The 27,893-nt window shown below is 41.5% G+C and overlaps 1 protein-coding gene across 4 annotated transcripts in view; it reads right to left on the bottom strand.

Moving 5' to 3' along the window:
* The window catches only part of celsr1a (cadherin EGF LAG seven-pass G-type receptor 1a), a 107,269-nt gene that overhangs the window by 57,790 nt on the left and 21,586 nt on the right, over nucleotides 1-27,893 (bottom strand). For all 4 annotated transcript variants that reach the window (XM_084710489.1, XM_084710487.1, XM_084710488.1 and 1 more), the window contains exons 2-3: nucleotides 5,154-5,509; nucleotides 4,000-4,288 (exon numbers count right to left, since the gene is read on the bottom strand). In XM_084710489.1, coding sequence (XP_084566615.1) covers nucleotides 4,000-4,288; nucleotides 5,154-5,509 — 645 coding nt within the window. The remainder of the gene's footprint in view (nucleotides 1-3,999; nucleotides 4,289-5,153; nucleotides 5,510-27,893) is intronic.

The following is a 27,893-nucleotide window of genomic DNA, read 5'->3' as shown; positions in this document are numbered from 1 at the left end:
TGAAATACAGCCTTCTTGGATGTATCATCTGCTTGGAATCCAGTTGTTTTAACAAGATACCTTTGATCATAAGTCAAGCACATCTACCAGTGTTAACAATGTGTTGTTAAAGCCCCTTATAAAAACACCAGTTTAAGAAAACACATCTCCATCTAAACAACAGCAATATCGACAAAGCCCTGTTTCTAGGCCTTTCCTGGAAAAAGCAGGTCTTAGCCACGAGTCTTAGCCAACAATTCGTCCATATTTGGTGAGAGGAGAGAGGAAAAGAGAAGAAAAGAAGTAAAGAGCATTAAAAAAGGAGTGACATGGGACAAACTTAATGGAGAGTTGGTGGAAAGAAAGAAAGACAGAAAGAAAGAACGAAAGAGAGTGGAGTGGAGAAACTGAAGACAGGGATGAGACATTCCTCCATTCAGTTAAATCCATGGTTGAACTCAGGCTGATACTTTTAAACCATATAAAGAAGAGATAATATGACCGGATAAATCCTTCTTAGTGTCACTTTAACTTGAGTTTTATGAAGTTACAGAAAGCATTCACCCTTAAATGGACACACTACATTCCTACAATTATTTTGAAATCCATGTTTGAATTGCCTTTTGCGTACCTGCTTTCCCTCAACCGCTTAATCTTGTTGACAGATGGTACAAATTTACTTTGGTTAGAAATAATCCCTTTTATCTAAGGGATCAATAACAATATTTGACTTTAAATGTACCCTATGGGTTTTTTTTTTTGCATTTTGCATCATGCATGTGTGACAGGATACAAAACTGAAAAAAAACATTCTAGCAAGAAAACATGGATGTAAACAATGCACAATTTAAAATATCAGCTTTCCAAGTGTTTTATGAGTGTCCTCAAGGATACACACAATCTGTTTTGGTTGGTAACAGAAGTGATGTAATTTGGCAGTAGGAATGTTCTGGCTAACGCTACTGCTCTCAGCTGAAGACTGAATACTGGTTGAACAGATCACTAAAAGATACTTGCTGGTATATTAGACAATTTACTGTCTTGGTCTGACCAGATTGATCACGTTGTCCTCATGATGGGAGAAGGCATTGCTATTTTAAAGAAATATTCTGCATGATTATCTTGGCTTACTGTGGAGGCTCAATTAAAATCTAGTCTTCTTCTATTCATGCATGAGTTCTCTTGAGTAATACACTCCATTTCTTTGGTGATAAACTTGTAGTGGTTTTTGTCATGGGTATATGACACATCAAGTGAGTACAGGTAGTACCAAGTCCATGAACAAATTGTAGGAAGAGAACTGTTCTTTCTAGAGGTTCTTCTGCACAAACGTTAGGCAGATCGAATGTATTTGAACTGATATTGGAATGGAGATGTGCAGAAGTTGGAAGGGAACGTTGTGTCATCTGCGCATGGCACCTGGACCCACCGTCGTGGCTGTTAATCAGCCTGGATGTTCTTGCCTGGCTTCTTTTTGGGGGTTGGTCAAACCAAATTAACCAGGCTAAAAGGGAGATTCTAGATCGTCTCTGCGAGCTCTTGTGTGCCAGCTGCATAACTTGAAGGCTGCGTGCTGATATCTAATCTCTTATATTATATTATCTCGTTCAATTTCTTGCTGCGGTGGGTCTCGCCACAGGAAATTCCTCCTAAATGACCATGTGTCTCCAGCTTTGTCCAAAATCAGCGAGTTGGGCTGAGTTTCCTGGCTCGGCTCATGTAAATTCCTCCACTAATACACCAGCAGACCCCGTTCTGACTGTAATATTATTTGCAATAGCTGCGTCTGTGTCCCATGCGGTGTTGTGTGTCGACTTGCTGCCCAGACAAGATCTGTCCACCCAGGACACATACAGACCCCCAACACCACCGCCTGGAACCAGCTAATGGCCCTTCTCTCCTCAGCATAATCCCTTTTTCCGAGGGCGAATTATAAGGATCTGTTTCCCTGTAATGTAGGAAACCCAAGGAGGACAGAGCGGGCCCCTTGTCATCAGCCCCGTAATGGCCCCTGATGGGCCCTGACTATCTTGAGTTGAACTGTGACCTTCAAAGGGGGGACACAGAGATGTAGGTAAGGGAAATATGATGGGTGAGTGGAGAAGATGGACAAGGAGAGCAAGAGAAGAAGGCGAGACAGGGCCGGTGAGTGACAAAGGCAGGTATAATCAGGTAATTACATCAGATAAGATAGAGGAAGAGAAGGGGAGGAGAGGTGGAGTGACGGAGGCAGAGGAGGGATGATGGCTGTCAGAGGCCCACTAGGCTCTATTAGGGAGAGACAGTCAGTCAGGTATCAGATGTACGAGGGGGAAGTATGGGAGGAAGATCACTGACACTGGGAAATATTTCGGAAAGTGATTTCAATGGGAATGATGAAAGCTTCCGAGACTTCCCATAGCTCATCTACCCTGTGAGTGCTCTGCAGAGGGACTGTAGCTGCCAGCTTCCAGCCAGAGTTTTGGATTCTTTGTCGTTTTCTCTACATCAGTGGAAAAGCCAGGTTTGAGGTTAAAGGTACCCTGCAGAATTTTTATGTAAACAAATACAATTATGTTTACATTCAGAGTTTTTTGCCAAAACACGTTGCGTGCATCCTCGAGGCCGTGAGTGTATTTCATTCCTTATAAAACATCTGCAATGTGTGAGAGCAGCAATACATCATCCAGCCTGAGTCGGCAAGGCCACGCCCCCTCATCAGGGCAAAGTCATAGTTTCATATGACGGTAGAGATAGGAAAATGCAGAAAAGCTGCTGCTTAGCAGGTTGTAAGATACAAATCCATTCCGACCTCTGGTTCCTCATCTTTCCTGGACAGAAAGGATGCCAAAAGGAGAACAGTGAGAAAGCCTCCAGTTATTCCTCAGATTGTTACCGCTGATGAAGCGCTATCGTTAGCTTGACTGTGAGGCTGCTAATTAGAATTATGATTAAGACATCGTGAACACTTGGGTTCAGGCAAGATCACAGAAGAAAGAAAAAGAACAAACTGTGTTTACCAACAATGGTTTATAACATAAGCATGACTGCAAAAATCAATTAAGTTGATGTGGTAAAATATAAAATATTTGCCTTGTACCCTATTCTGTATTTCAAAAAGGATTAGAAAGTGGTCACATTCTGTTTTGTTTGGAATCAGGCTTATATATGCGTCCTTGTGTATATATCAGAAGACCATGAGATACAAACAAAACAGAAACAAACTTATCAAATACATCAAAACATGTGGAGAAGCAGTTCTGCCTCTCCCTTTACTTCGGTTTTGGTCTGCACCAACTCTTCATGGAAATATGTGGCTCTAAATTCTGCATTATGGGTTCACAAGCTAATCGCTAACTTTGTCTGTGGTTTGGTGCTGAGCAGCTAGCATGCAGTCCGTTTCACAGCTGTGTCACCCAAAACAGCATCTGGAAACAATTCTTGTTATAGCAGTGAGAGTGAACCAAAACAGTGAATGGTAAACACTCATTCCACAATATGAATATCACGTTTTACAGCAAAAATGTAAGTAAAGCCCATGTAGTTTTGGGGATCAGGTTAAGTGATATCTGAGACGGATCTGGCTTAACCAGTGTCGGCAGCATTCCATACATCTCTATACAGCAATAAATCTACTGTATGTGTGTACGTGTGTGTGTGTGTGTGTGTGCAAGTGGCTATACCTACAGTACTGTATTACAAAGCAAGTATTCCCTACCTAACCTGGGGTCGACCTCAAGCTACAACAATAGGTGGTGAGAGCTTTTACAACCTGTCAGTGCGGTTTGGCAGTTTTGTACAAGTCATTAAAGCCTTTGTCAGACAGAATAAGAGGCCTTGCACTTATTTACAATAAACTTTGTCTGCTTTTAACACAGACTATTACCACATATAATTTGTATATAGTTTAGGTTAAAAAAACATTGAATACTAAGTTCATTTATTTTACTTATTAAAGAAATATAAGCCTTAAAATTTGTTCAGAAAGTTGAAATGCGATGATTTATGGAATTTAAAAATGTTTTCTTGTAGACAACTCACCTGTGAAGTCTTCCAGGCACTCGCAGGTGTACCCTCCTTCTCGGCTGCGGCATCTCCCATTGTTCTTGCAGGGTCCTGAGTAGCAGAGGTCGATCTCGGTCTCGCAGTAGTCCCCGGTGAAACCGAGCGGACAACGGCAGCGCAGCCCGTTGATGGGGTGGATGGGCCGAAACAGAACCGTGTCGGAGGCGATGAAGGGAGGGGAGCTATCGAACTTCAGCACCGAAACACACTTCATGTAGTTCTCACAGGGCTCCCGCAGGCAGATGTTGTCATCAAACGGCAACACCTGGAGAGAAGAAGAAACAAACAGTCCAAATATTACCAACAGAGGATGCTGGGCAGCACGTTCCCAGTTAGGAGACGCAGAGAGGAGTACCAGCATGGAAGCTAAGTAATGAACTGCTGTGGAGGAGTTAGCAACAAAAGGTACTTGAGCCACTCAAAAAAGGTCCAACTAAGAAGTGTATGCTATTTTTAGGATATTTTCATGGCTTTACTTTGACGTGAATGAGCTTTTTCTGACAGGAGACTGCCATTATACCAGCCAATTACTGCGCCCTCTGACCCAACCAAACTCCATAGGAAAAATTACTAAGTTTACTTTGCACAATACAAGAGTTGCTGGTCAACCACTGTCTCGACTTGTTTGTTTGTTTGTGTTGCTGTGTGACTTTGGTGTTTTAAAAAGTTAGTTTAGATTCACCAAAGTCACTCAATAACACAATCTAACAGCTTGAAGCAGCAGTAGAACAGCGACGCTCGTGCTCTGCAAGGCAAATTTACTGATTTTGTCCATGAAGTTTGGTTGATTTGGACAGAACAATATTTGGCTTGTATAACAGCAGTCTCCCATCAGAAAAGTCTGTCAAATGGCAAAATAAAGTGGTGAAAATATTCTAAATATAGCATACTTTTAAACAGATTTTTATTTTTTAAGGTAGACCCTTTTAAGTGTAAGTAAAATACCTTTTGTTGCTGCTCATCTCTGCTTCTCCTAACTGGGGTTGTGCCGACCAGCATCTGCTGTAATACACTGATTATCGATATGTACCTCATACTACCCAACATCAAATAATTCAAACTATCCCTTTAAAATACTAGTTAAGTTTTTGGATAATGTCTATGTAAATTTGTTCTTTTATGTATGTTACCTCCTGAGAGGATATCAGCCTGAGCAGAGTCCTGTTGAGGTAGATCTGCTCCTGCAGCTCCTCAGAAGGGAAAAACGTCCCTTTACCCGGGGCGCCTCCAGGCTGCAGCGCCGAAAAGGTTACGTTGAGGATGGAGCCCTGCACATCAGTGTCGTTCTGGATGTTGAACACAAATACTTCTTCCCGTTTGGTGGAGAGCACCGCCGCCACGCCCTCAAGGAAGAGGCCGAGCAAGGGCGAGAGGAAGCGCTCCTGGGACATGTTCTCCAGACGCACCGTGATGCTGTTGGTCAACATGTCGTCAGTGATGATGGTGACATGCAGTGTGCACAAGGCCACAACTTGATGGATGCCATCTGGAAGAAAGAGAGCAGATAGTTAATTATTTACTTTTACTTACTGGAAATTGCAGTAAAGGTAAAAAAAAAACAGGTTGAAAGAAAAGATTAGAAGGTTATTAATTATCTAACTTCACAACAGTAAACTGCACTCAGTGCACTCAGGTTTAGATAACCAGTCTGATAAATACAAAAGTGCAAAGATGGGAAAAACTGCCAACAAAGATCAAAAGACCCAAACCAAGCTGTGTGTTCTTAGACACGAGGCCAAGTTTCAGCAAGGTGAGTGCTTTCTGTGACGCAGCAAATATCAACAAAGCAGAGGAAGGTCAAATCAGAACACAGAAGTGTCAAACAGTTAAGAAATGTGTTTCAAAATCTGGTGCCATTTCAAAATAAGATACACCTCCTCCTGTAAAAAAACAAAAAAAAGTACAGCAGTTGTAGAGCTACACTGCTCTGTAATAGTGTGTATGTTTCTCCCACCTATTTTCTGACTAATATCATGTTACAGTGACACTTGGGAGACGTCAAATCAAATGGCAGTCTGTTGATTTACAACCAAACTGCTCGGTCTTTATGTCTCTGGACAACTGCCTCTGTCTCCTCCACTCATGTTGTCTGTCTTCTCTGCCATTCTCTCTCTCTATCGAAGGAATGTAAAGAAAGTAGAGAGGAGAGAGGACACTAACCTCACCCTAAACTGTAATATAGTGGTTTGTATCATGTGGGGCCACAGTGCTGGTTGTACATGTATGTGTTGGACTCAGTCTTATCTCTTCTACCCTCTCTGCCCTCTCTACACTGAAGCTTAACAGCTTGACTTGTTTACTTTGTAACACTTTTGCCGCTAGATTGAATTAAGTGGTTGCCAGTCGGGGTAGATTCGGTGTGATTCAAGCCCCGGCTGGGAGTAATTGGATCAGTCTAGGATTTCTGCCCCCGGGGAGGGCTGGGTCTGGTCTCATGCCTACTTCTGGCACAACTGTAAGCTCTGGTGCCTATGGAGGGAAACAGAAGGCTATAGGCTGCAGAGGGCACGGGCTGGCTGAAATACAGCTGACAACAGGTGGTGAGGCCAGATGAAATTCGCAGGGGGGATAATACTGTTGAAGCAGGGCAGGGAGATGGGTCAGATTGCTTTGCTGCACCACACTGAGCACATGAGTGTGTCATATGTGTGTCTGTGTGTGGGTTTAGGGGTGAAAGAGTCATGGTGAGGTTCAGCCACAGGTGCCCTGTCACTCTCAGACGCAGATGAGGTCATTTCTCAGGACCCTAAAGTCTCCTCACGCACACAAACACAGACGCCCAGTCGATCAGAGCGGGGTGTGGACAGGCCGGCTCGCCGGGCTAGCATCAAGCTAACCGCTAACCAGACTGGAGGTCAACTCCGACTGCACCGGGACCAATAACTCACAATGGGACGCAACATGAGGGTCAGTCAAACTACACTCTGAGAAATGAAGGGGCTAGCTAGAACCATTATGGGTTCTTCAGCTTGTTCCTATAGGAGAACCCTTCTTGGTTCCTGGTAGAACCTTTCATAAAGGTTCCACTTTGAACCCTTTCGAAGGGTTCGCCCTAGACCCCTACATAAAGGTTTTGACCTAGAACAATGTGTGAAAAGTTTCATCCACAACCCCCTATGAGAGGTTCTCCAGAGAACCCTTCTATAGTGTGGTTCCACCCTCTCTGGGAGTTCTAGAATCTTCTCACCTTCTAAAGGTGCTAACTGGAACCCACCTAGGGTGTTCTACCAAGAACCCTTTCCTACTGTGAAGGTTTTATCTAGAACCAATGTGGGGGCTCCATCGAGAACCTTTTTATATTTCAAGGGTTTCATCTAGAGCCCACCCAGGGGCTTCCATTAAGAACCATTTCAGGAGGTTCTACCAAGAACCCTTTTATATTCTGAGTGTTTTTATCTACTATCAACCTGGGGGGTTCTATTGAGAACCTTTTTCTATTCCAAAGATTTAATCTAGAATGCACCCAGGGACCTCCACCAAGAACTCTTTCCACAAATACTCTCCTGAAAACCCTTTTATATTCCAAAGGTTTTATCAAGACCCCACCCGATGGGTTCTACTGAGAACCTTTTTATATTCCAAGGGTTTTATCTGAACCTCACCCAAAGCTCTTTAAATATTGTTAACTATCACTGAAGAACTCTTTTTCTTTTTTGGGACAAAAAGCGTTCTTAATGGAACCTTTAGTCTTTCAAAGATGCATTGATGAACAGTTTCTCCAAAAAAAGGTTCTTCAGAAACAAAGGTTCTGGGCAGAACCTCAGCCCTTCAGGGAGAACCCTTATTTCTAAGAGTGCACTGTTGTGGCTGTGGGATGTCAATCAGTGTGCATGGGTGGTAACGGAGTGACAAAAAGCACACATACAAATGCAGACACACATTAGAGAGTCACTCTGCAGGACGGTGACATTAAGCAGCAGCTGTGCTGCGTCGGGCTGCTGTAATGTGCTGGAATGGAGGTGCTCATTCAACACAGTGCTAACAGACGTATCTGTTGGCTACTGTGTGTTTATTTCTCTGCAGCGCGCCGCACCTGTCTCTCCCTGTAGGTCGAGGAAAACACTGTTGTCCCACTTGTTGCATGAGATCCATCAGCTGATAGTTTACACACACTCTAATACACACATCCTGTACATCAAGTTGTCCAAAGTCACATCAAGTGAGTCCGTAACAAAGTAGGTCCTGACACAATCTGTTACCAGAGGGCCTAACTAAACACAACAGTATGGCCCTTTCATTCACATTTATTCAATCTCATTTCACACCCACACACAAACTACATACTGAAAGCAGTTCTCAGTGTCTGGCTTTCACATGATGACTGACACGGGACTTCACCTTTTCTGACTAAATAAACTACAGCATATTAGCACTCCAGTACAGTCAGTGGGAAGGACTTGCACTGTCGGGACGGTCTGACTGGCAGAGGATAGGATGCTGGAGGGAAACGCTGGTGTGAAAAATCGGGGAGAGCAATAATACCACAGAGCGCAGCAGGAGCCCAACTGGTGCTGGATCCAAAAATGGCGGGCCGTGACGGAAAAGATCACAGGGTCACGGAAAGATGTGAGGCAGAATTTATGAGGCAGAAAAAGACGAGGGTGGTGCTGAGAAAATCTGATCGAGATTGGATTGGATATGCAATCATGTGGCGCAGAATATGACACTATGAAGTAGCGTGACATGTCATATTTTTAAAGCCTGTGGAAATTCTGCAAAGTGAAGCAATGTACTGCTGTGGACAGGATCTGCAGCAAAATGTATTTTAGCCACCTAAAAAAGGCACACCTAAATAAATAAATAAATAAATATCGGTTTAAGTGCATGCTATATTTAGAATATTTTCATCGCTTAACTTTGCTGTCAGACAGCCTTTTCCGATGGGGAACTAAAGCCGCCATCGACCTGAGGCAGGGTTTGTCCAGCAACTCTCGTATTCTGTGAGGTAAAATGACTGTTTTTGTCAAAGGAGTCCTTTTTGGCTTTGAATAGAGTATAGACAGTGGCTGGTTACCCTCTGGAAAGGGCTGTCTGACGGCTAAGTAAAGGGGTGAAAATATTCTAAACATAACATACATGTAAATGTAAAACAACAAAAAAATTACTGTTTTTGTCAAAGGAGTCCCTGCTGTTGAGCTGGTTCAGACTCAAAGAGGCAGATTTTTTTGTGTTTATTTTTGTACACATTTGGTGGGACAACTCACATGGATTGTTTTATGATTTATGCACAGAATTAAGTGCAAGACTTTCAAAGTACATGTCTGTTCATACACCCAACTGAAACCCAATATCAGCAAAGTGTACAAAAAATTTCAAATTCGGATTAAACTAAATTTCTAATACTTTTTAAATGCTCACCATTATGTGCACGAGATCCTAAATTACATAGTTGGAAGGCTATTGTAGATTTTGTTTTGAAGGCAATATCTCTTATCTCTCTTACTGAAACATTACTTTCTGACAAACAACAATAATTAATTAAAAAAACACATATATTTTAGTTTAGGACACTTTCACAGGACAGCTGTTTGTTTCTTTTCTCTTTCTAGGGGCATCCAGACCCTCACTATTTATAGAGCCCACCAGCTGCTAGCATGGGATCACACACATGTAGAGGATGGGCTGAACCATGGAAAGGGTGTGTCACGGGCAGACGCCACGGAAAAACACATTCTATGTGTTTAGGTATGCCATCATACACACACACACACACACACCACCAGCAGACATGCACAGACACTAGTTTAACAGGACTTATTACTACTGAGTGGGCTGTAATAGATGACCCTGCAAGTAAAAACAAAAGGAGGGAGCATCAAAGGTACTATTGAAGTATCACATGTAAATCGTATTAACTATACACATGCCTTATCTCTATTTGCTCTACTGTTGATTTAACACATTTACAAGAACACACAAACTTACTAAATAGCCCTTATAAAGATTAGCAGTGTTTTACGGCGCATTATGATTTGATTATTGCACTTTTACAGCTTCACTGCACAGATAAATATGCATCTAATGATGAAGATGTGCCAAAATTTGAATCAGTTCATTTATTTAGCTGGTTGTATTTAGGGAGTTGGACAAGGTTTAATTATTGACAAAAACAAACCAAGTGATATAAACAGGCCACACATTTAGATGTGTGCTGCATTGTAGGTGGTTGCAGAGGCAGGGGTGGTCCTAGCCTATTTGGTGCCCTGGGCGAACACCCCCTGTGGCAATTGTCTATGGGCAATAGAAAACCAATTGGTGCCCATGCAATCCCAAAATGCGCTGGCATGATGTAAAAAAAATAAAAAATAAAAATAAATAAAAATTGCCAATGTCAGATGGGCGTGATGCCGCCCCACCCACGATGCCGCCCTGGGCAACGGCCCATTTCACCCCTGTGCAGAGGTAATAAGAGCTGTTAATGAGCTGTGAAGCAAGCTGCTCCAATGACACACTTGTGTTTGTGCATGAGGACAAATGAGTACACACACACAAACACACACACACACACACAAAAAAAAAAAAGCTAGTAAACTCTTCTATCAACTGTCAGTGTGCGCCCCTGACCACATACTGTCACATACACACCAACACACAGACACACAGACACACACACAGAGGTCTGCGTCTGCGGTTTGTGGTCATCGTAATCAACCTAACACACATTCTGTCCAGCTGTCACTGCGAGTGACAACCACACACACAGGTTCCCATGTCGCACATATGTATTCACAGCAAATGCATCCATGTGCACTAGAGTCCATGACATTTGGTCATTATTGCACTTTAAAGTTAAGATTCTTTTACTTTAATGATTTTTTTTAGATCCTTCAAAAGTCAGCTTGTTTTCAAAGTAAATTTCTTGAGATTTCCTTCAAAAAAAGACACTACAAACATGCCACATGCCTGAGGCCCTAATCAACATACAATCATCCACTTATCTCTAAAATACAATGGTCACAATTTATATTTGAGACTGGACATTTCTGTTTAAACTGTATTTGTTCTGGTTTGCAGACATGTGATACAGAGACAACTCTGGTGGCGACCCCCCCCAACACACACACACACACACTGTGTAACGTCAACAACAGTGTTTAGTCAGTTAGCGAGAGGGACGGTCAGTAAAACAACAGAAAACAAACAGGACATTTGTAGCTGTGACAGGTTTCACAGAGGTGACAGGCCCACCAGAGAGACACACTTCACTCCTGTCACACACAGTTCCTGTCCTCCTAAACTCCAGTGAAAGATCTCCACTAGTAACAGGCCACTCCTTTCATTTCATTCATCTTTATGTTATACTAAAACATCCTGGACTTTCATTTATTTCTTTTTTTTTTCTTGTATCTAAAAGGGATTGACAGAAAATACCTGTTCTTATTACTTATTAAAGAAACTTTCTATCTTAAATCCTAACTTAAGATGGGAAGATTTTACAGAAACAATTCCTTACTAAACTTAAGGAATCATATCTTATCTCAGGTTAGAAAATCCTAAATACTCAATCCAACTTAATTTATCAACTTTTTGTTACCTAGCAAAAAACACTACTTATCTTGCTGAGCTAAACAACTTTGTAACCATTTTTTTAAATCACTGAAATATAATGAAACACACACTGAAATATACAAAAAAAAAAGGAGCAAAAACAACAACTAGGACTAAACTTAAAGACAGATTTGTTAAAGTTGTTGTTAATATCTGTGGAGATTTACAACAGCGCTAACTTGGGAGATAAAAGAAAAGGCAATAACACACAATCTCCAACGCATCCACAGTCCATTGTGTAAAAAAAAAAAACATATATAAAAGAGCAGCCATACACATTAAACAAGCTATCTAACACTACAATTAGCTGCTGTTTGTGAACAATACATAGCTACTGTTAACTAACACCACCGTTAGTGTAGTAAGTTTGCTGCGAACACAGGTGTGAAAGTGAAAGTTGAGACAGCTTAACAGTTTTGGGATGTTGGGATGCTTGTCTAACAAAAATGTGTAATAATTTCCTATCTTATCTCATCTGTAATGTTTTTTTTCCTGTTTCTAACCCTACCATGATTACCAGACGGTTAGGATATGATCTGCAAGTTAGAAAATTCCTGTAATGCAGCTCTGATTCCTTCCCTCAGTTGTCCTTACTGAGCTGAAGAACTTATTTCCATCCTGCTGACATTTATCGTGACTAAAGAGAACGGTAATTGAGAGCTTAAAATGTTACGACCTCGAGGGAGGTCGGCCATTATTAAGGCAGGAAGCCTATACGACAAGGCATTGTAAAAAAAAATTCTGCACCATCTTTTCACCCTGCGACACTTTTTACTGCACAGTTAAAGTTTTACAGCAGAGCGGCCAATGAAAGCTGCTGTCAGGAGAGCAGCAGATAACTTTCTCCGCTTCTCTCCCTGGCTTTCACCGCCTCTGTTGAAGAAAACGGTTTCAAATATTTGAATCAATACAAAGCCTGCAACCTGAGTGGCTTGCAGCCAATCTCTGGGCACAGAGTCAGCTGTCACCTCCACCTCATTGGACGCACCTGAACACCCGCAGCCTATCAGGAAGGGCAAACAAACACCGAGCTTGACTTTAGAGAAGATCAAACACACACACACTCTTTGAGCAGCACAATCTGGCAACATTTCTCCTTCTCTTGCTATTTTTTCCTTCATCTCTGCTTCCAATGGCCATTAAAACATCCCAGCGCTCCCCAAAACAATAACTTTCAGCTGCTCTGAGCTGACTTCAATAAAAAGAATCTTTCTTTCTCATCTTTCTTGCTTGTTCCTCTCATCTCTCTAATCTCTCTTTGTGTGCCCATGCTCCATTAAAACATTTCAATTTCCCTCAAAGGAAGCGTTGCCCCCCAATCGTAATTCCAACTGTTCTGTTCAGAGTCCAACAAGATGTCAAGTCTCATCTCCCTTTCTCTCTTTTTCTCTCTCACGGCGACCAGCGCCAAACATCAGATCACGTATCAGCAGCCTGCAGACACACTGACAGACATCCTGTATGTTCAGAGCAGAGAGGGAAATCACCCTGAAAAAAATCACACTGAAGTTAACTCAATCAAAGCACCATCAATCACAAGACGAACAGCCCGCTCTGTGGAAATAAAAGACGGACAGAAGAGGAGAGATTAGTGAGAGCAGGAAATGAGGGAGAAATGTCTCAAGGACTGAAGAGCAAATTACAATAGTGACTCTCAGAATTACCCTCCGGAGACACTACAGCTTTATGCATGTGAACCACCATAAAATATAATTATATAAAACAGAATAAAAAATGTATAATTGAACCATATTATAAAAAAATCAAGAAATATAGCAAATAAAAGGCCCACATTGGCACTCAGGCTGCTGTCTGCTGTGACAGGTGCTGCCGTCAGAGCCACTTACATGATGTCACGCTGATGACATATGTGACTTACAGTTCAAATGCGATTATGAAATGTCATCAAAATTTTGTTCTGCTTCATGTGTGATGGCACAGGTGGCGTTATTTTTTCAGTAGCAATGCCTCTATAACACCACCAATAAAGCTCCTTTTACAACGGACAAAAAAAAAGCCACTAACATCTGGCTTTTGCCTTTTGGCATTCACATCTGTGTCAAAAATGAGTATGCAGCAGTCATGGGTATTTATCACTCTAACTTAAATTGGCAGTTATGGAAACATCACACACAGATGGAAACTCTAATTTTGCCCCTTTGCTAGCAAAGACGATGAAGACTTGTTGCCTCCGTCAGTAACTTCAGCGACTCTTTGTCATCTCATCCATCGATTCTGTCCGTCTCTGTTGAAGCGCTGCTTGAACATCATTACAAATTAGTCGGAGTTGAGCTTGAATGACAGACTTAAGTAAAAGACAAAAAAAGTAACCACTGTAACATTATCACTGCCACATTTTTCTGTGCTTTTGTGTTACTGAACATGACACATTGGAAAGAAATCAGAAGAGAAAACTTGTCTACTGGTAGTGGGAAAGGTGTCAAGCAGCATTTTTTTTTAAATTTACCCACATTTAAAGAAGATGCATATATAACTTTCATGTAAAAACAGGATAAGAAATGGTCAAAACATGACAAGACAATTCTATAGGTTAATCTAGCATTACCATGTTATTAAAGCAATACTTCAACATTTTGGGAAATAAAGCCATTCACCTTTTTAAGAGTTAGATGAGAAGACTCTGAGGGTTGTGTGTTAAATATAGCAGCTGGTTAACTTTGCTTAGCATAAAGAGTGTTCAAATGTAACACAATCCACCTACCAGTACTTCTAAAGCTGTAAAAATAACAACTTTACACTTGGTTTTGTTAACTTTTAGTCACAGCTAAGCTTACTGTCTCCTGCTTCCACTCTTTATGCTAAGATAAGCTATCTGGCCATAGCCTCATATCCACTGGACAAATGTGAGAGTTGACTCATTCCTCTCATCCAACTCTTGGCAAGAAAGCTGGTAAGTGTATTTCTCAAACTGACAAAGTTTTTCTTAAAAGGACCAGTATGCACCCTCCCCTTCCAAATGTTTAGGAAAACTACTTATGAATATTATATTGCATTTCTACCATATTCTGCCAATAGATCTTACACACTGGATCTTTTAACGATTGTAGTTCCAAGTCAAAGGTATGCCTGAATAAGTTACTGAGCAAAAGTTGGATCCATCACCGAAATCAACCTCATCCTCCAATGAGTCCAGAGGAAAACTGTCCAGGAGGAGCTAAGAAACATATATTTGTAGATATAATAGCATTCAGTATAGCACTGTTTCACATATACCCATCATAAAGTATGTGATTTAATAGTTAAGCTTGTTTAGTCATGACACAGTGGTGATTTAAAATGCAAACAAAGGCTAACCATGGATAGATGATTAACCACAGGAATGCCAGAGGCAGCAGGTTAACAGATAAAGACTAGAGAAAGAGGGAGATTTATGGGTCTCAGAAATAGATCTATAGGAGCAGACTCCTGCTGTATTTTATTTCACGACATCTTAAAACAACATTTTTTCACATCAAAGGGGTGCAAACCTCGTAATCTGATAAGACGATTTCTGAAGGAAGCCAAAACTTAAGGTTGTTGCACAAGTGCGATCACAGCCAAGAACACCTTAATCGCAGCTTTGCCACAAGGACTGACGGAGCCACGATTCTACTGTACAACTTCTGTCAGCTTACACTCAACACTATCTGCTGACACTCATCTGCTGATGTGTGTGTTAGTGTGTGAGTACACGCGCTCATATCTGGAAGCACTCAGTGAAAGGCCCTCTCATCTCCTTCCATTTTTTTTCTCAGGTATGCTTGTGCGTCTGTCGGATGAAAGTGTTGAGGGGGGCCACATATGCTCGGATATAAACTTGACGGACATGTAGTCTTCTGGGCAGTCAGTCAGGGGTGAAATCTTTGAAAAGGGAGGAAAATATAGACAGAGACAGTGAGAGGAAGGGAGGATGGGAAAGACTTACTGTTTGTTATTTAATATGCAGTATAAGGAAGATAAGGAGATGAAAACGTGAATAAAGCACTCACGAATGATAGAAATAAGATAATGCAGTGTGTGTGTATTTCACTGATTAACTGTAGTGTCAGAGCAAATTGTGTGTGCATGTGTGATCGTATATCATCAAGCCTACACACATAAACACACAGCTGTTGCAGTCTAATTTCCCAGCAACACCTGTAGCTCTTCAGGGGGGCTAAAAAAGCTGAAGACCTCCCCTGCTTTCTCCCTTATCCTCCTCCTCTTCTACTCTTCATCCTCGACTTGCTGAACTGACCACACTAGCGGGATTATCTGTCATTCGCTCTTTGAGCATTCGTAGAGGGGAAAAAGTGGCAGCCGGCACACAAAAGACTCCTTTCACCTCTGGAGTGAGTGGTTGGGAGAGGGTAGGGAGTGTTGGAGAGGTCTGGGTGGGTGGGTGGGTGGATTGTGGGCTGGGCTTGTCAGAGGGATAACATCCCAGAGAACAGGTGGGATTACACCGGGATCAGTGATTGGACCAATCAAACAGCCCTGAGAACAGGTGCAGAGGCAGCTTGTTGGAGGAATCAGTGGCTGAATCCTTTGGTTGACAAAAAGTCCAGTGCAGTGAATATGTTTTTTGTTGAAATGCGTATACTCAAAGCACAACCATTCACTCTGTCTATGACAAACTCTCAGAATACCTCACATTTCAAAACAGCCATCCAGAAATGGACAGTTCACCCCAAAATCAAAAATCCTGTTGTAAGCAGTTTCATAGGAACTTGAAACTGTGCACACCAATGTCTGAGGATTATCTTGAGTAGGAATTTTTTGGTACTTTGAGCATCATCAGCTGAGTGCCATCTAGATCTATTCTATTTAAGAGAAGTTTCTCCAAATTTCTTCAAAACTACAAAAATAACTTTTTGAAATACTTTGAGATGAGAAACAAACCAAAAAACAAACCCAGAAGTTCATGCTATAAACCACCATAGCTTGCAGGCTGGTTCATCTTTCAGATGCAGGGCTCAATCAGTTCCCAAATTGATGTCATCCAGAGTAAAATCTTTTAGCAAACTGACTGTTTTGCAAGGCTTTTTATAATATGGAAAGCAATATCATGGTCAATAAGCTTGACCATGTCAGGTGTGGAATCGTTTTGTTAGCACAAGCCCACTGCAAGAGTGGACTCATCCCTGGATTTTGCCTTAGGCCATGTTCACACAGACAACAATATTACATGAGGAAACCTTTGAATGGGGCAGCTGTGTTGGCTTAGCCATGCTCCCATCGCTCAAGGTTCCAACAAACAAGTGCAGAATCATCTGCAAAAGAAATTGAACCTGGCACAACTCAATGCATGCAAGCACACATTCCTGGCAGGTTACATACTGTAACATGAACACTGTTTACCTGGTGGAGCTATAAAATGCTTGAACAAGTGTGCAGTGTTTTGGCACCAGAAAAGCCTTCAAACTCATGGATCTATTGCTCAAACCAGCCTTGCTTGATCACATTTCATTGTCTCACTTTTACCTGCGTTGTTACATGTTGTCTACAACAGTTACGTAGCAAAGGAACAATGTAAGCAGCACCTCCAGTCCCATGTTAGTGTCTACACTAGGAAAAATTGACTGCAGGTCTAAAAAAATGCTTTGGGTCACAGTTGAAAGGATAAGTGAAGGTACAAGTCCTAACATCGCCAGTATAGACAGCTGTATTGATCACAAAAGTGGTCTATCTATTCCATCAGACAAAACATGGTTGAAACACATCTGTTGTAGGCAAGCGGTTAGAAACCAACCACACACTGTGATAACCTGAAACCTCTGGCTTGGCACACGAGGGAGTTCAGAAGCCTCCGCCGCTGTATCAACTTCTCCTCCACCTTCACCTTTAAGCAGAGCGGACTTTCACAAGCCCTCCACAAGTGCCCTTAGTGGCTGTACTTAAGCAGAGCACTCAGGGGCATCGAGTGCCAGGCCAAGAACCGACCCAGCTAGAATATCTATGTCCCATTTAGGATCCCTGGGAGAGACGAGTGAAAAGAATAGAAGCACTGTTCATGCCCAGACAATACTAAACGAGCCCGGATGAGGAGGCCAGACAATGTGAAACGAGCCCAAATGAACGCCTGGCTTGTTTTAGTGCCTGAGGGTTGACTGGTATTAGTGCACTTGTTAGCTCATTGCATGCTAGACTACTGCCAAAGAAGGTAATTAATCATGGAGATACAAGAGAGGCTACGATCAACGAAGGGCAGATGTGGACATGAGATTGAAAGCAGAGATGAAGAAGGAGAAAAGGCATCAGGCTTGTTGTTGTGACAAGGTTTCTGATGATAGACTAAGCAGCTGGTAGCGAGCATCACATTCTGCTGTTAACATGTTTGAGAAGACGCCCTTGGGACAGAGAGAAGTAGAAGTGGGAAGTTGGGAAGTGAAATTGAGAGAGGAACATTGCGTGGAACTGGATTAAGCCTTCCACCCTTTGTGAATCAATGAGAAATAAATTCTTTGTTCACTAAATTAGGCGAGCGTCATGCGATGCTTACTTCGCTCGGCTCACACAAACTCGATTATAACATTTCAGAGCATAACACCAGTTGTGCTGTCTGAAAACCAAGCCTAGGGAAAGCACAGACCTACTTAGAAATAGAGGTTGCAAAAAGGTTCTTCCCGAAGGGCTCAGGTTATACCCACAACCATTTGCTTCTGAAAAACCTTTTTTAAACAAAGGGTCGATCAAGGGTTCTTCGTAAAACTAAGGGTTCATTAAGAACTCTTCAAGGATTGTTGAACTTCTTTGTACCATAATATAAAAGGGTTCTCGGTAGACCCCCTTGAGCGGATTCTAACTAAAAAGCTTGAAATATAAAAAAGGTTATTGGTAGAATCCTGTGAATATGTTCTTGCTAAAACCCTGGGAACATAAAAAGGGTTCTCTGTAGAACCCTCTGGGTGGGTTCTACATAAAACCCTTGGAATATAAAAAGTTTTTTGGAGAACCCCTTGATTGAGTGCTAGATAAAACCCTTGGAATATAAAAAGGTACTTGGCAGAACACTGGCGGGCTCTTGCTGGCACCTAGAAAAGGGAAATGTTCTGCATAGAACCCACATAGAAGGTCCTGGGTGGAATCATTGCACCATAGAAGGATTCACTGTAGAAGGGGCTCCAGATGAAACCTTTCACAGATGGTTCTAGGTATAATTCTTTACGTTAAACTCTCTGAAAAGGTTCCAAGTTTGGGTACCAATAACCAAAAAGGGTTCTTTTACAGCAACAAGCCAAATAATCCCTTCATGGTTCTAGCATGTACCTTTCTTTCTAAGAGAGAACCAGCACACTATCAAGCACCATTAGCTCTCTAAATGTGCAGGCAATCGAAGGCACTATCACATCTCATTGCTGCACCGCTTTCATAATTGATTTTAAAACACTTTTAAATCCAGTTAGCAGTTCCACCCGAGCACTCAGTCTTTTAGCTGCATCAGCTCTCTCTTTCCCTCCCCATGCCTCTCTCCTGAGCCGAATAATCAGGTTAAAGCCCTCCACTTCTTCTTATTAAAAGTTCAGAGGTCACGGCTTCCAGGTGTCGTCTGGCTCCGTTTTCACCAGATGATGTGATGGCCCAAAAAAAGACGTAGAGAAAGAAAACATTTCCCCTTCAGGCAAAGATGAGGGACATGTTTTACTCCATGCACTCTGAAGGTAAGTTAACAAGACCGAAAAATGATCCGGGAACGTCTTCTCTGTCTTGTTCTGACAACTGAGAGACAGTCTAATTGAAGACTTTCATTGCGAAATGTAATTTAACCGTCACTTTTAATTAATCATTCAGAATCTCACACAGATCTAGTGGTAAAAGTGTCATCCTGAGTTTCTCAAAAGACCTCCAGCAGATATCACAATTTGTTTTGAGTGCTATCTGTAATTCAATAACTGTAGATACAGAAAGGTGGATGTCATTTTGTTGATGTCTCTTTAACAGGAAAGACATATGGGTAAACTGGAGTAAAGGATGAAGAAGATAAACGAGATGAGTGACAGAAATGTTTACCACACACAGTGAGACACTTGACACGTTAAAACCCATGAAGTGGCCAAGAGACCAACAGGACAGAGCAGATTTGAAACCAGTGGTTATACAAAGAAATAGCAAAGATCATTTCCTCTTCTAAGTACAAGTCCAAACGTGTTCTGCTTATCACTTCCAGTAGGTAGCCATTAGTTCTTGACATCAGGTAAAAAACTACAATGAGCATCAGTACAGCTGGTTAGAGAGGGAGGATGAAAAGCAGCTGCTTTCTGTTTGGTTTAGTTCAAACAAGTTGTGGTGAGTTTGTCCATTTTGGTTTGTTGATGGAAAATCTGTCAAGTAAACTTAGACTGCTTGAAAAGGAGTGTCCTCTCCTGGGTTTGTTCTGATGCCAGTATTGCAAATATGTCAGATATTGCCTAAAATGTTGGATTGGGCATTGGTGAGTATGCAAGTTGATGGACCGATCCAATATCCCAAAACAGGACCCTGCTACTTCCTGGCAGCATCCTGTAATCCAGTGTTTTTTGACAGGCCATACGACAATGACAGTTATCACATCACATCATACATACAACTCAGAAACGCACAGATATGGGATATTCGGTATTGGCCAATTCCAGCAAAGTTCAGAATAACAGAATCAGTACCAGGAAGAAAAGAAAGGTATTCGAACATCACGTTCTGCTTTCATTTCGGTGCAGTTCATTTGTGATGCGATAGCAAAGCAGACCAACTTCAAGATTTTATGATAGTAGATATGTGAGTAATAATAAATGTGACTTATAAATTCTTCTGGTGATTATGGAAACTTTCAAGGAAACGATAAGCAGCAAATTCATAATTTTAGCTTATTTGTACAACTAAGATACAAAAAAACAATGTATTAAAGCAGTAAAAATGATTGGGCTGATGAGATTTAAAAACAACAGCAACTAAAATCAAAATCATTTAACACTTATGCACATCAGCACTCAAGTTCAGGGAATTTCCATGATGAATCAGAAAGTGAAAATGATTTAAAACAGGTGTGTTTTGGTTTTGTTCTTTGCCATTTAACTTAGCATTTTAGCATTTTAGCATTTGTGGTATCCATAAAGATTAGGAAACACAAAAGCTGCAGTAAAGGGTGTCATGTTTTGATGTTAGTCTCCTTGTGAGTCCATGTTGTGGTGATAATACAGGATGATAGTTGCCAGACGTGTCCAACGAATGACATACATGAACTTAAAGACAACAATGTACTGTTTTTCTTCTTGCGCTGGACCAAATGAACCTAACTATAGGTATGAAAGTCACCAAACCACACATTAAACACATCTTTTGATAGGTAGGATTTTTAGTTTTTTAGATTAATAATGTGCACAAACACCTGCAAACACATCAATGCCTCTTGCAGAATAGCTGCTGTCTACTACCAGGGAGTGTATGTGAGTGTATGTGTAGTCAGCTGATTAGTATTGGCACTATTAGATCTTTTTAAAGTCCTTATTCAAGAGATCACAGAAAGGTGAGGAGTCAAACGGGCCATTCTCTGTTTCGTAGGAGCAAATCACTCAACTATGACCAGGAATGCACACACACACACGCACACACACAATCTAAAGTCAGTGCAGCATAGTCAACAGTTGGTCATGCTCTGCTGCTCTGCACGCACAATATCCTCAGACACAAAAACATATGCACGTTACCAGCTGCCCATACAAACAAACATGTACAAACACAAAGACGCACACGTGTCGTAATGCTAATCAGGCACTCAAATGCATTTAAACACACAGCGTATATTTACATGCACATATGCACACACTGCTCCTCCTCTTCAGCACTCTGCAGCATTGATCCCATTTGATAAGCTAACAGTGGACAAATAGTTGGTTTGGTTGGTGGGGGGGTCGCACACTGATCAAAAGCCTCCTCACAGGTCAGCCTGCACTGCTCTCTTAAGAGCTACCCAGCCATGAATGGCCTAATAGGACCCGAGTATCCATTACAGCGACACCGGATCCTCTCTGCCTCCGTCGTTAGCGGCTCTTTTCTCTCGCTCATCCTGGACCTTGTACACACATTTGTATTTCTTTCATTCAGTTCTATTGCGCACTTTATTGGTGTTGTCAAATATTAAGTATTTGGTTGTCACAGCAGTTTACAAAAGCAACCACGTAAATACAAAAAAAAAAGGCTAAAAGGGAATATTTTAAATACGAACTTCGTTTCTAAACCTTATTAAATCATTATTCAACTTTAAGTTATGTTGCACCAAACTTTTAAACTAGCTTAAAACCTCAGTTTAGTTTTACTCTAAATTGAGATTAAATTTAATTCCGTTGCACCAAAACTTTCCATTTTAAACTTGAGGTTTGACTTGAGTTTTTATTTTCTTTTTTAGATAGCTAGCAAACAATAAAACTTTTTCACTATTTACCCAGCTAGCAAAGAATATAACGTTTTCCTTTACGGATAGCTAGCAAACAATATAAAATTTTTCATGTTTGTTTTTTAGCTGGCTGGCAAACAATATTACTTACTTTTAGCTTGCTGTAATAATTCAGTGTCTTAACATTACTTCCTTGGTTCCAACAGCTTTCAAATTTATTTATTTGTGTACCTTAATTTGGGTAAGTAAGCATCTCCATATTGATTAAACAAATTACATAAATAAACTTTAATGAACACAGATTAATTTTAATTTAAATTATTTACTGAACTCTGATTGGTACTAATCATAGATTAGATTAATCCTTGTTGGTGCAATCCAGTCAAAAAGTCATTCTTTTTCTGGTCGTTCCTGACTTTCTGTTTCTCTCTCTTTCCTTCTTTCTCCGTCTCATTCCAACTCTGTACTTTCCTCCGTCTCTTTCTCTCTGAGGAGGTGTCGGGTTACAGTTATTGTTGGTGCTGGTTACTGATAAATAGGGTGCCTAGTTACCAGCTAACGCACGATTGGCTCTTTTCAACAAAGCAGAGGGTGGGGGGGGGAGGAGGGGCGGGGTGGTGTAGTGGGGTCGCCCTGGGAAACCATGAGACTTGTGTCAATTTAAATAGAGATTTGGGAAACTCTTCAAGACGTTTGTGTGTGTGTGTTCAAGTGTGTGGGTGTGTGCCTGCATGGAGTTGTTTTCGTATACTTGCTGCGAGGACAAAGCTCGGGAGACACTGACCCGTCCGACGCCCCTGAATACCCCACTGACACCTGCTGAATGCCCGCTGAATACCCCCATCCTGCCTAAACCCCTGCTGGCATTAGAGAGGCACTCTGCCAAACTCCACCTCCTTACAAAGACACGGGCTGCTCGAGGTAAAGGGACAGTTAGATTAGAAATGATCTCATCACGAAGGATCTAATACTACATTGTCTTCCTTTAACTGAAAAAGATGTGTTGGGCAAAGCAAATAAAGTTCAACAGAGACTTAAGACCTGCATTCTTGCACATGCCCTTGCATTTTCATCTTTTTCATTATTCAGATGGCACTTATGTTAATATTCTGAGGGAAATGAGTAATATCCTCCCCTTTTGTGTTAAACCATCCCCAAACAAGCAGCAGCTCTGTTAGTAACAAGGTTAACCACTGGATGAAAAGAATACCTGCCATTTCTCACTTTATATCTGCTGTCAACCCACTGAGGCAGGAAAAAGTGAATCCAACACAAAATAATAGAACAACTTTTACAAAGGCAGGCAGCTATAATTGTTAGTTTCATTCCTAATTAGCCACGGTAAAACTCCCCAACTACCTCACCCTCTGTTCTCCTGTTGAGTATTTGACGCCTGGAGGCTTTCTTTTAGACCTGCTGTCAACTTCAGGAAGTCTAGAAGAAACACTATAAATTGTTAATGTAGTAGCCGGAACTTTAAGGCTGTCAGAGGAAGAGTGAAAGCTTACAATTATCAGAAGATGATGGCACTGCAAATGCTGAGCAGCCACACAATCGCACACTGTGGATTATAAGCTGTTTTAAAAGACGTTTTCTTCTGTAAATGTGGTGTCCTTAACTGATATAGAATGAGACAGTCTGGTGGTCCTTTAAGTTACAACCCCGAATATTTTCATTAAATAAATTCCAGTTTTTATACTATTTATTTCCGTTGAGTAGTTCTCACCTACTGCATTTACACTTCGGATACAGGTAAGACAGTACTCTTAAATGTAGCGAAAACATTGAGTTATTTGTTGCGAATGAAGACGATCATGTTGACCAGCCAGCAGACTGCAGTGATTCTAGCTTAGACCTAGAGATATGGACGCTGCATTGGCCTTTGGATCATTAAAATCAGCTGAGAAAAGTAAACATTATACTGCTTTTTATCCAGAAGCATGGCAGCTCTCCTGTTTACATGTAAAAGTTCACAGGACAATCTTGCCCGGTCCAATATGGCGACAAAATTGATGTATGGAAGCAGTGGGACAAAACAGCCAGTGCAGCGTCTACACAATATATATATATATATATATATATATATATATATATGTCTATGGTTTCTAGCTTCACCTTTAACTACTGGGTCAGTGTGCTAGATACCTCAACAGAACAAGACAGAGTGGAGTGGTTCTGTTGGTACCCTCCAGTACTTTTGCCAAACTACACTCGACTACTTGACGGAAACCAAATATTATTGTTAGTGGCGGAGTCTGCCATTCCTGTGCTTGATTGAAGTGATTAAAGGGCAGGTCCATTCATTTTTGATTTTTATCATTAATTTATGGAAATCCAGGCAATCAAATTGTTGTGGAAGAACATATCTTTTAGCATCAAAATGCTATTTTTCCAAGGCCTTCTAAAAAAATTTTTCCACGTAACCTGACCTAAATGGGAAGGTGTCCACCATAAAAAGCCTTTGCCAAATCAAATATGCTGATCTATAACAAGTCGGGCAGAGCCCAGTCTGCCAGCGAGCATAAGACCCCTGTAGTGACTCCTAACGGGAGCAGCCGAAAGGTGGAGAAAAAGATTCAATAAACCTCTCTGACCTTTTTAGTCCTTTAACTGGAAAAACTAATCTCATCAAGCTCACAAATACAAACGTATAAGCATCACTATGTTTAGCTTGTTGGAAAGTTGAGGCTGCATTCCAAATGTTTGGCTAATTGCCCTGACTGACACACCGTATTAACACATGTCGTATATCAGCTGTTCAGATGTTGTTGGCCAGTTGGTCTCCCAGCCAAACATTTGCTCAATCAATGACTCATTCATAAATCTATTCAGTCATTAATTCAGTCAGCCAGGCAGGCAGTCAAGCAAGCAGTCAATTCATTGATTCATTCATGCGTTCAGCGCGTTGGTTAGTCAGCCACCGAACTAGCCAGCAGATTGAAGCAGTGTTGATACAGACACAGATGTCTCAGTGCTCGCTGGACTCAGCCAGGCTCACAGCCCACCTGGAGCTGGTGGCTGCCAGCTGACCTCTTGATGTTTCTATCCTCGTCTGGCCCTGTGCCGTCGCTGATTCAGCCTGGACAGGCCACCACCAAAATACCTCGCTTTCGTTAGGGTTACAAAAAAAAAAAGTAGGGAAAGATTGCGGAGGGTCGCTCAGGTGCGTTTCACAAAGACTGCTTGTGCTCAACATGTGGTTTTTGTGTCTGGGTTTTATGGGCCCTTGCTGGGTTTTGCTGGTCGGAGGCCTTCATCATGTTAATCCCCAGGGATACCAGCAATTCCCTACAGTTTGTGTGCTTCTGAGAAAGGAAATTAAGACAGAACCTTAGTTCAGCACTGAAAAAGAGTGTAAATCTGCTTTCATAACCAGATGAAACAGCAGCGGCATTGAAAGTAGAATTCATACTTTCAATGCATCAGCTATAATAGCACCACCGTTGTTTGAATGGAGCCCTAAACAGCCCATTTACAAGACTCTTCTCTTTGGAAGCAACAAGTAAATGTGGCCATGATGGGGGTTGCAGAGGTAGAGGACTAGTGGGAAAAGAACAGTGGTGTAACAAAGCAGTACGGTTGAGCGGAGGGGAATAATTCCCTCTCACCGGGAGATTCTTTGAAGTCAGAAAAAGAGGGAATGTGAGGGTAAAAAAAGGGAGATGCCCCCCACCTCTTTCCTCTATTCCCTTCCTTCCCTTGTCCTTTTTTCTTTACCTCATTTTACTTCTTTCCTCTCAAGAGTCGTCTGTCTCCTCCACCTCAGCTCTTATCATAGCCAGAACTTCCATCCCCTCAACCTACAGCTTCTTCCTCCTTTTCCGTTTACTTCTCTCCTTCTCCCCTCCTCTTCTCCTCCAGAGGGTCAGTTAAATGTCAATGTATTGTGCTCGGTGACACGGCTGACAAGAATGGTGAGTGATAATGAGTCAGCTTCAGGAAAAGAAAAGGAGGGAGGCAGTGAGACGGATCAGTTTCTGTCAACTTACCAGTTTCTTTCTTTCTAGAGAATCTCCCCACCTCCCTGCATTTCACTTACTGGGCACTGAAGTTTCCCTAAAGCATTTTTTTCTATGAATAATTATTACTTTAGGGATGTTTGCTACTATCAGTCCTTATATTCTAAGTTGTAAACGATCAGTAGGTGCCACATTGATGCGGACTTGTATGAGCCATGACAATAGCATGAACAAAGAAAATTTAATAGACAAAAGTTAGGCACATCACAGGTGCTGCACCAAATGACAGATACTTTTCCAAGAACACAAGTCAGTGAGTGTGTATGTGTGTATAATGATGGGTCAGGTAGGGTCCAGTTGTGGGAAACGGGTCAGGTCTGTTCTGGTACTCAGCCTTGCTGGTTGGCAAAACTGGACCTGTACAGGACTTTTCTTCCTGTCTTCCTAAAGATCTTTCTTCCTCGTCTGAGATTTTTGCCTTATCCTGCTGCATACCATTTTTCTTCCGATCCTGCTAAAATTTGTAAAAGTTTTTATTGCCCATATTGGATCAAATGAGTTCCTCATTAGTTAAACAAAATCATTACCCTGCACCAAACACGATTCTGTCGACTACAAAGTAATTTTTAAGCGCTTCTCAACAGATAAACTGTAGTAACGAGAAATCCGGATTAAGGAAAACTTAACTGTTCATCACAAACGGACAGAAATTCATCACTCTTCACATTTCATTACCACATAGTTTTAAGTATGGGTGGTCCCACTGTAGTTCTCAGCAGCATTGACAAATTGACTCAGCGAAATTAAAGGTAGCAATTACTGTCAACACACAGTAGCCTATAGCTAATAACAACATATTTAGTTTCTTATTTTAACAGCAGCAGCAGGATTTAAGGCCATCTTTAAATTCACTATTCTTTTGAAAACAAAAGCACAAACTTTATATTGTTAACACACATTAACTACTCTTATATTTAGTGTTTTTTTGTCTGTACATTCTTTTATTCATCCGAAACGCTAAGACAAATGGTCACATCTCGATACTGAGCTCATTACAGATCACACAAGCTGCTACATTATTCTTGTCACCTTAAATCACTCTTTTTCTTTACCTCTTCATCCTGCGACTCTCGGCGGCTCAATCCCTCCCCTCATAAAGGGGGTATTAATAGGGTGGAGAAACAATAAATTATGACTTCAGCTTAACCTGCAGGGACACGCCCCAACATCACACAGCTATTCAGCCGACCCCCGAAGAGACTAATTTTAATAGCCCTATGAATTACTGTCTCAGCACTTTACGTCAATCAACCAAAATATATAGAATATTTTCCAAAAAATGAAGTTTTGGGGAAATGTTATGACATGCTTTGATGCTTTGAAGAGGAGCAGGAACGAGGGAGGGAACAGCGTCTCTAGGATAAGGCTAAGGACCTTAAGCTCTATGCTGGCTGGCTGTGTGTGTGTGTGTGTGTGTGTGTGTGTGTGTGTGAAAGAGAAAATACTGCTGACAGGAACAGGACGATGTGAATGCTGTCTCAGGCGCCTCAGTTATTTCTACAGGGCAATTTGCTCAATGTTATGTATCTAATTTGAGTGTGTATTTGAAGACCAAAGCACACTGTATGTGCGTACACAAACATGATTGCACATGCACACACACACACACACACACACACACTTACAGGCAGCTCTCAGTCTCAATTATAAGGATGTTTCTTGGTTTTGCTTGCAGGTGAAGTCATTCCTGTGGTGGAGGGCTGGAATGTGGAGATTATTAAGTCGAAAGAGACATGACTTCTAGTAAGACAGAGCGTGTGTGTGTGTGTGTGTGTGTGTGTGTATGTGTGTGTGTGTGTGTGTGTTCTCTATTGATCCTGCATCTGTGCTGGTTAACCAGATGTGGTTTAATCCAGGTGGGAGGTCCATAGTTTTCCAGAGAAAAAAAGATGGAATGATACTGCCTTTGAACAGTTGTAGAAAATAGTGTGTGTAGCTGAATTTGTATATCAGCCATT

This window comes from Lutjanus erythropterus, chromosome 22 (genome assembly GCF_056507025.1).
Source record: "Lutjanus erythropterus isolate fLutEry1 chromosome 22, fLutEry1.hap2, whole genome shotgun sequence".
Lineage (NCBI taxonomy): Eukaryota > Metazoa > Chordata > Actinopteri > Lutjaniformes > Lutjanidae > Lutjanus > Lutjanus erythropterus.
Note: the sequence above shows the minus strand (reverse complement) of the source record. Positions and strands in the feature narration are given on the sequence as shown.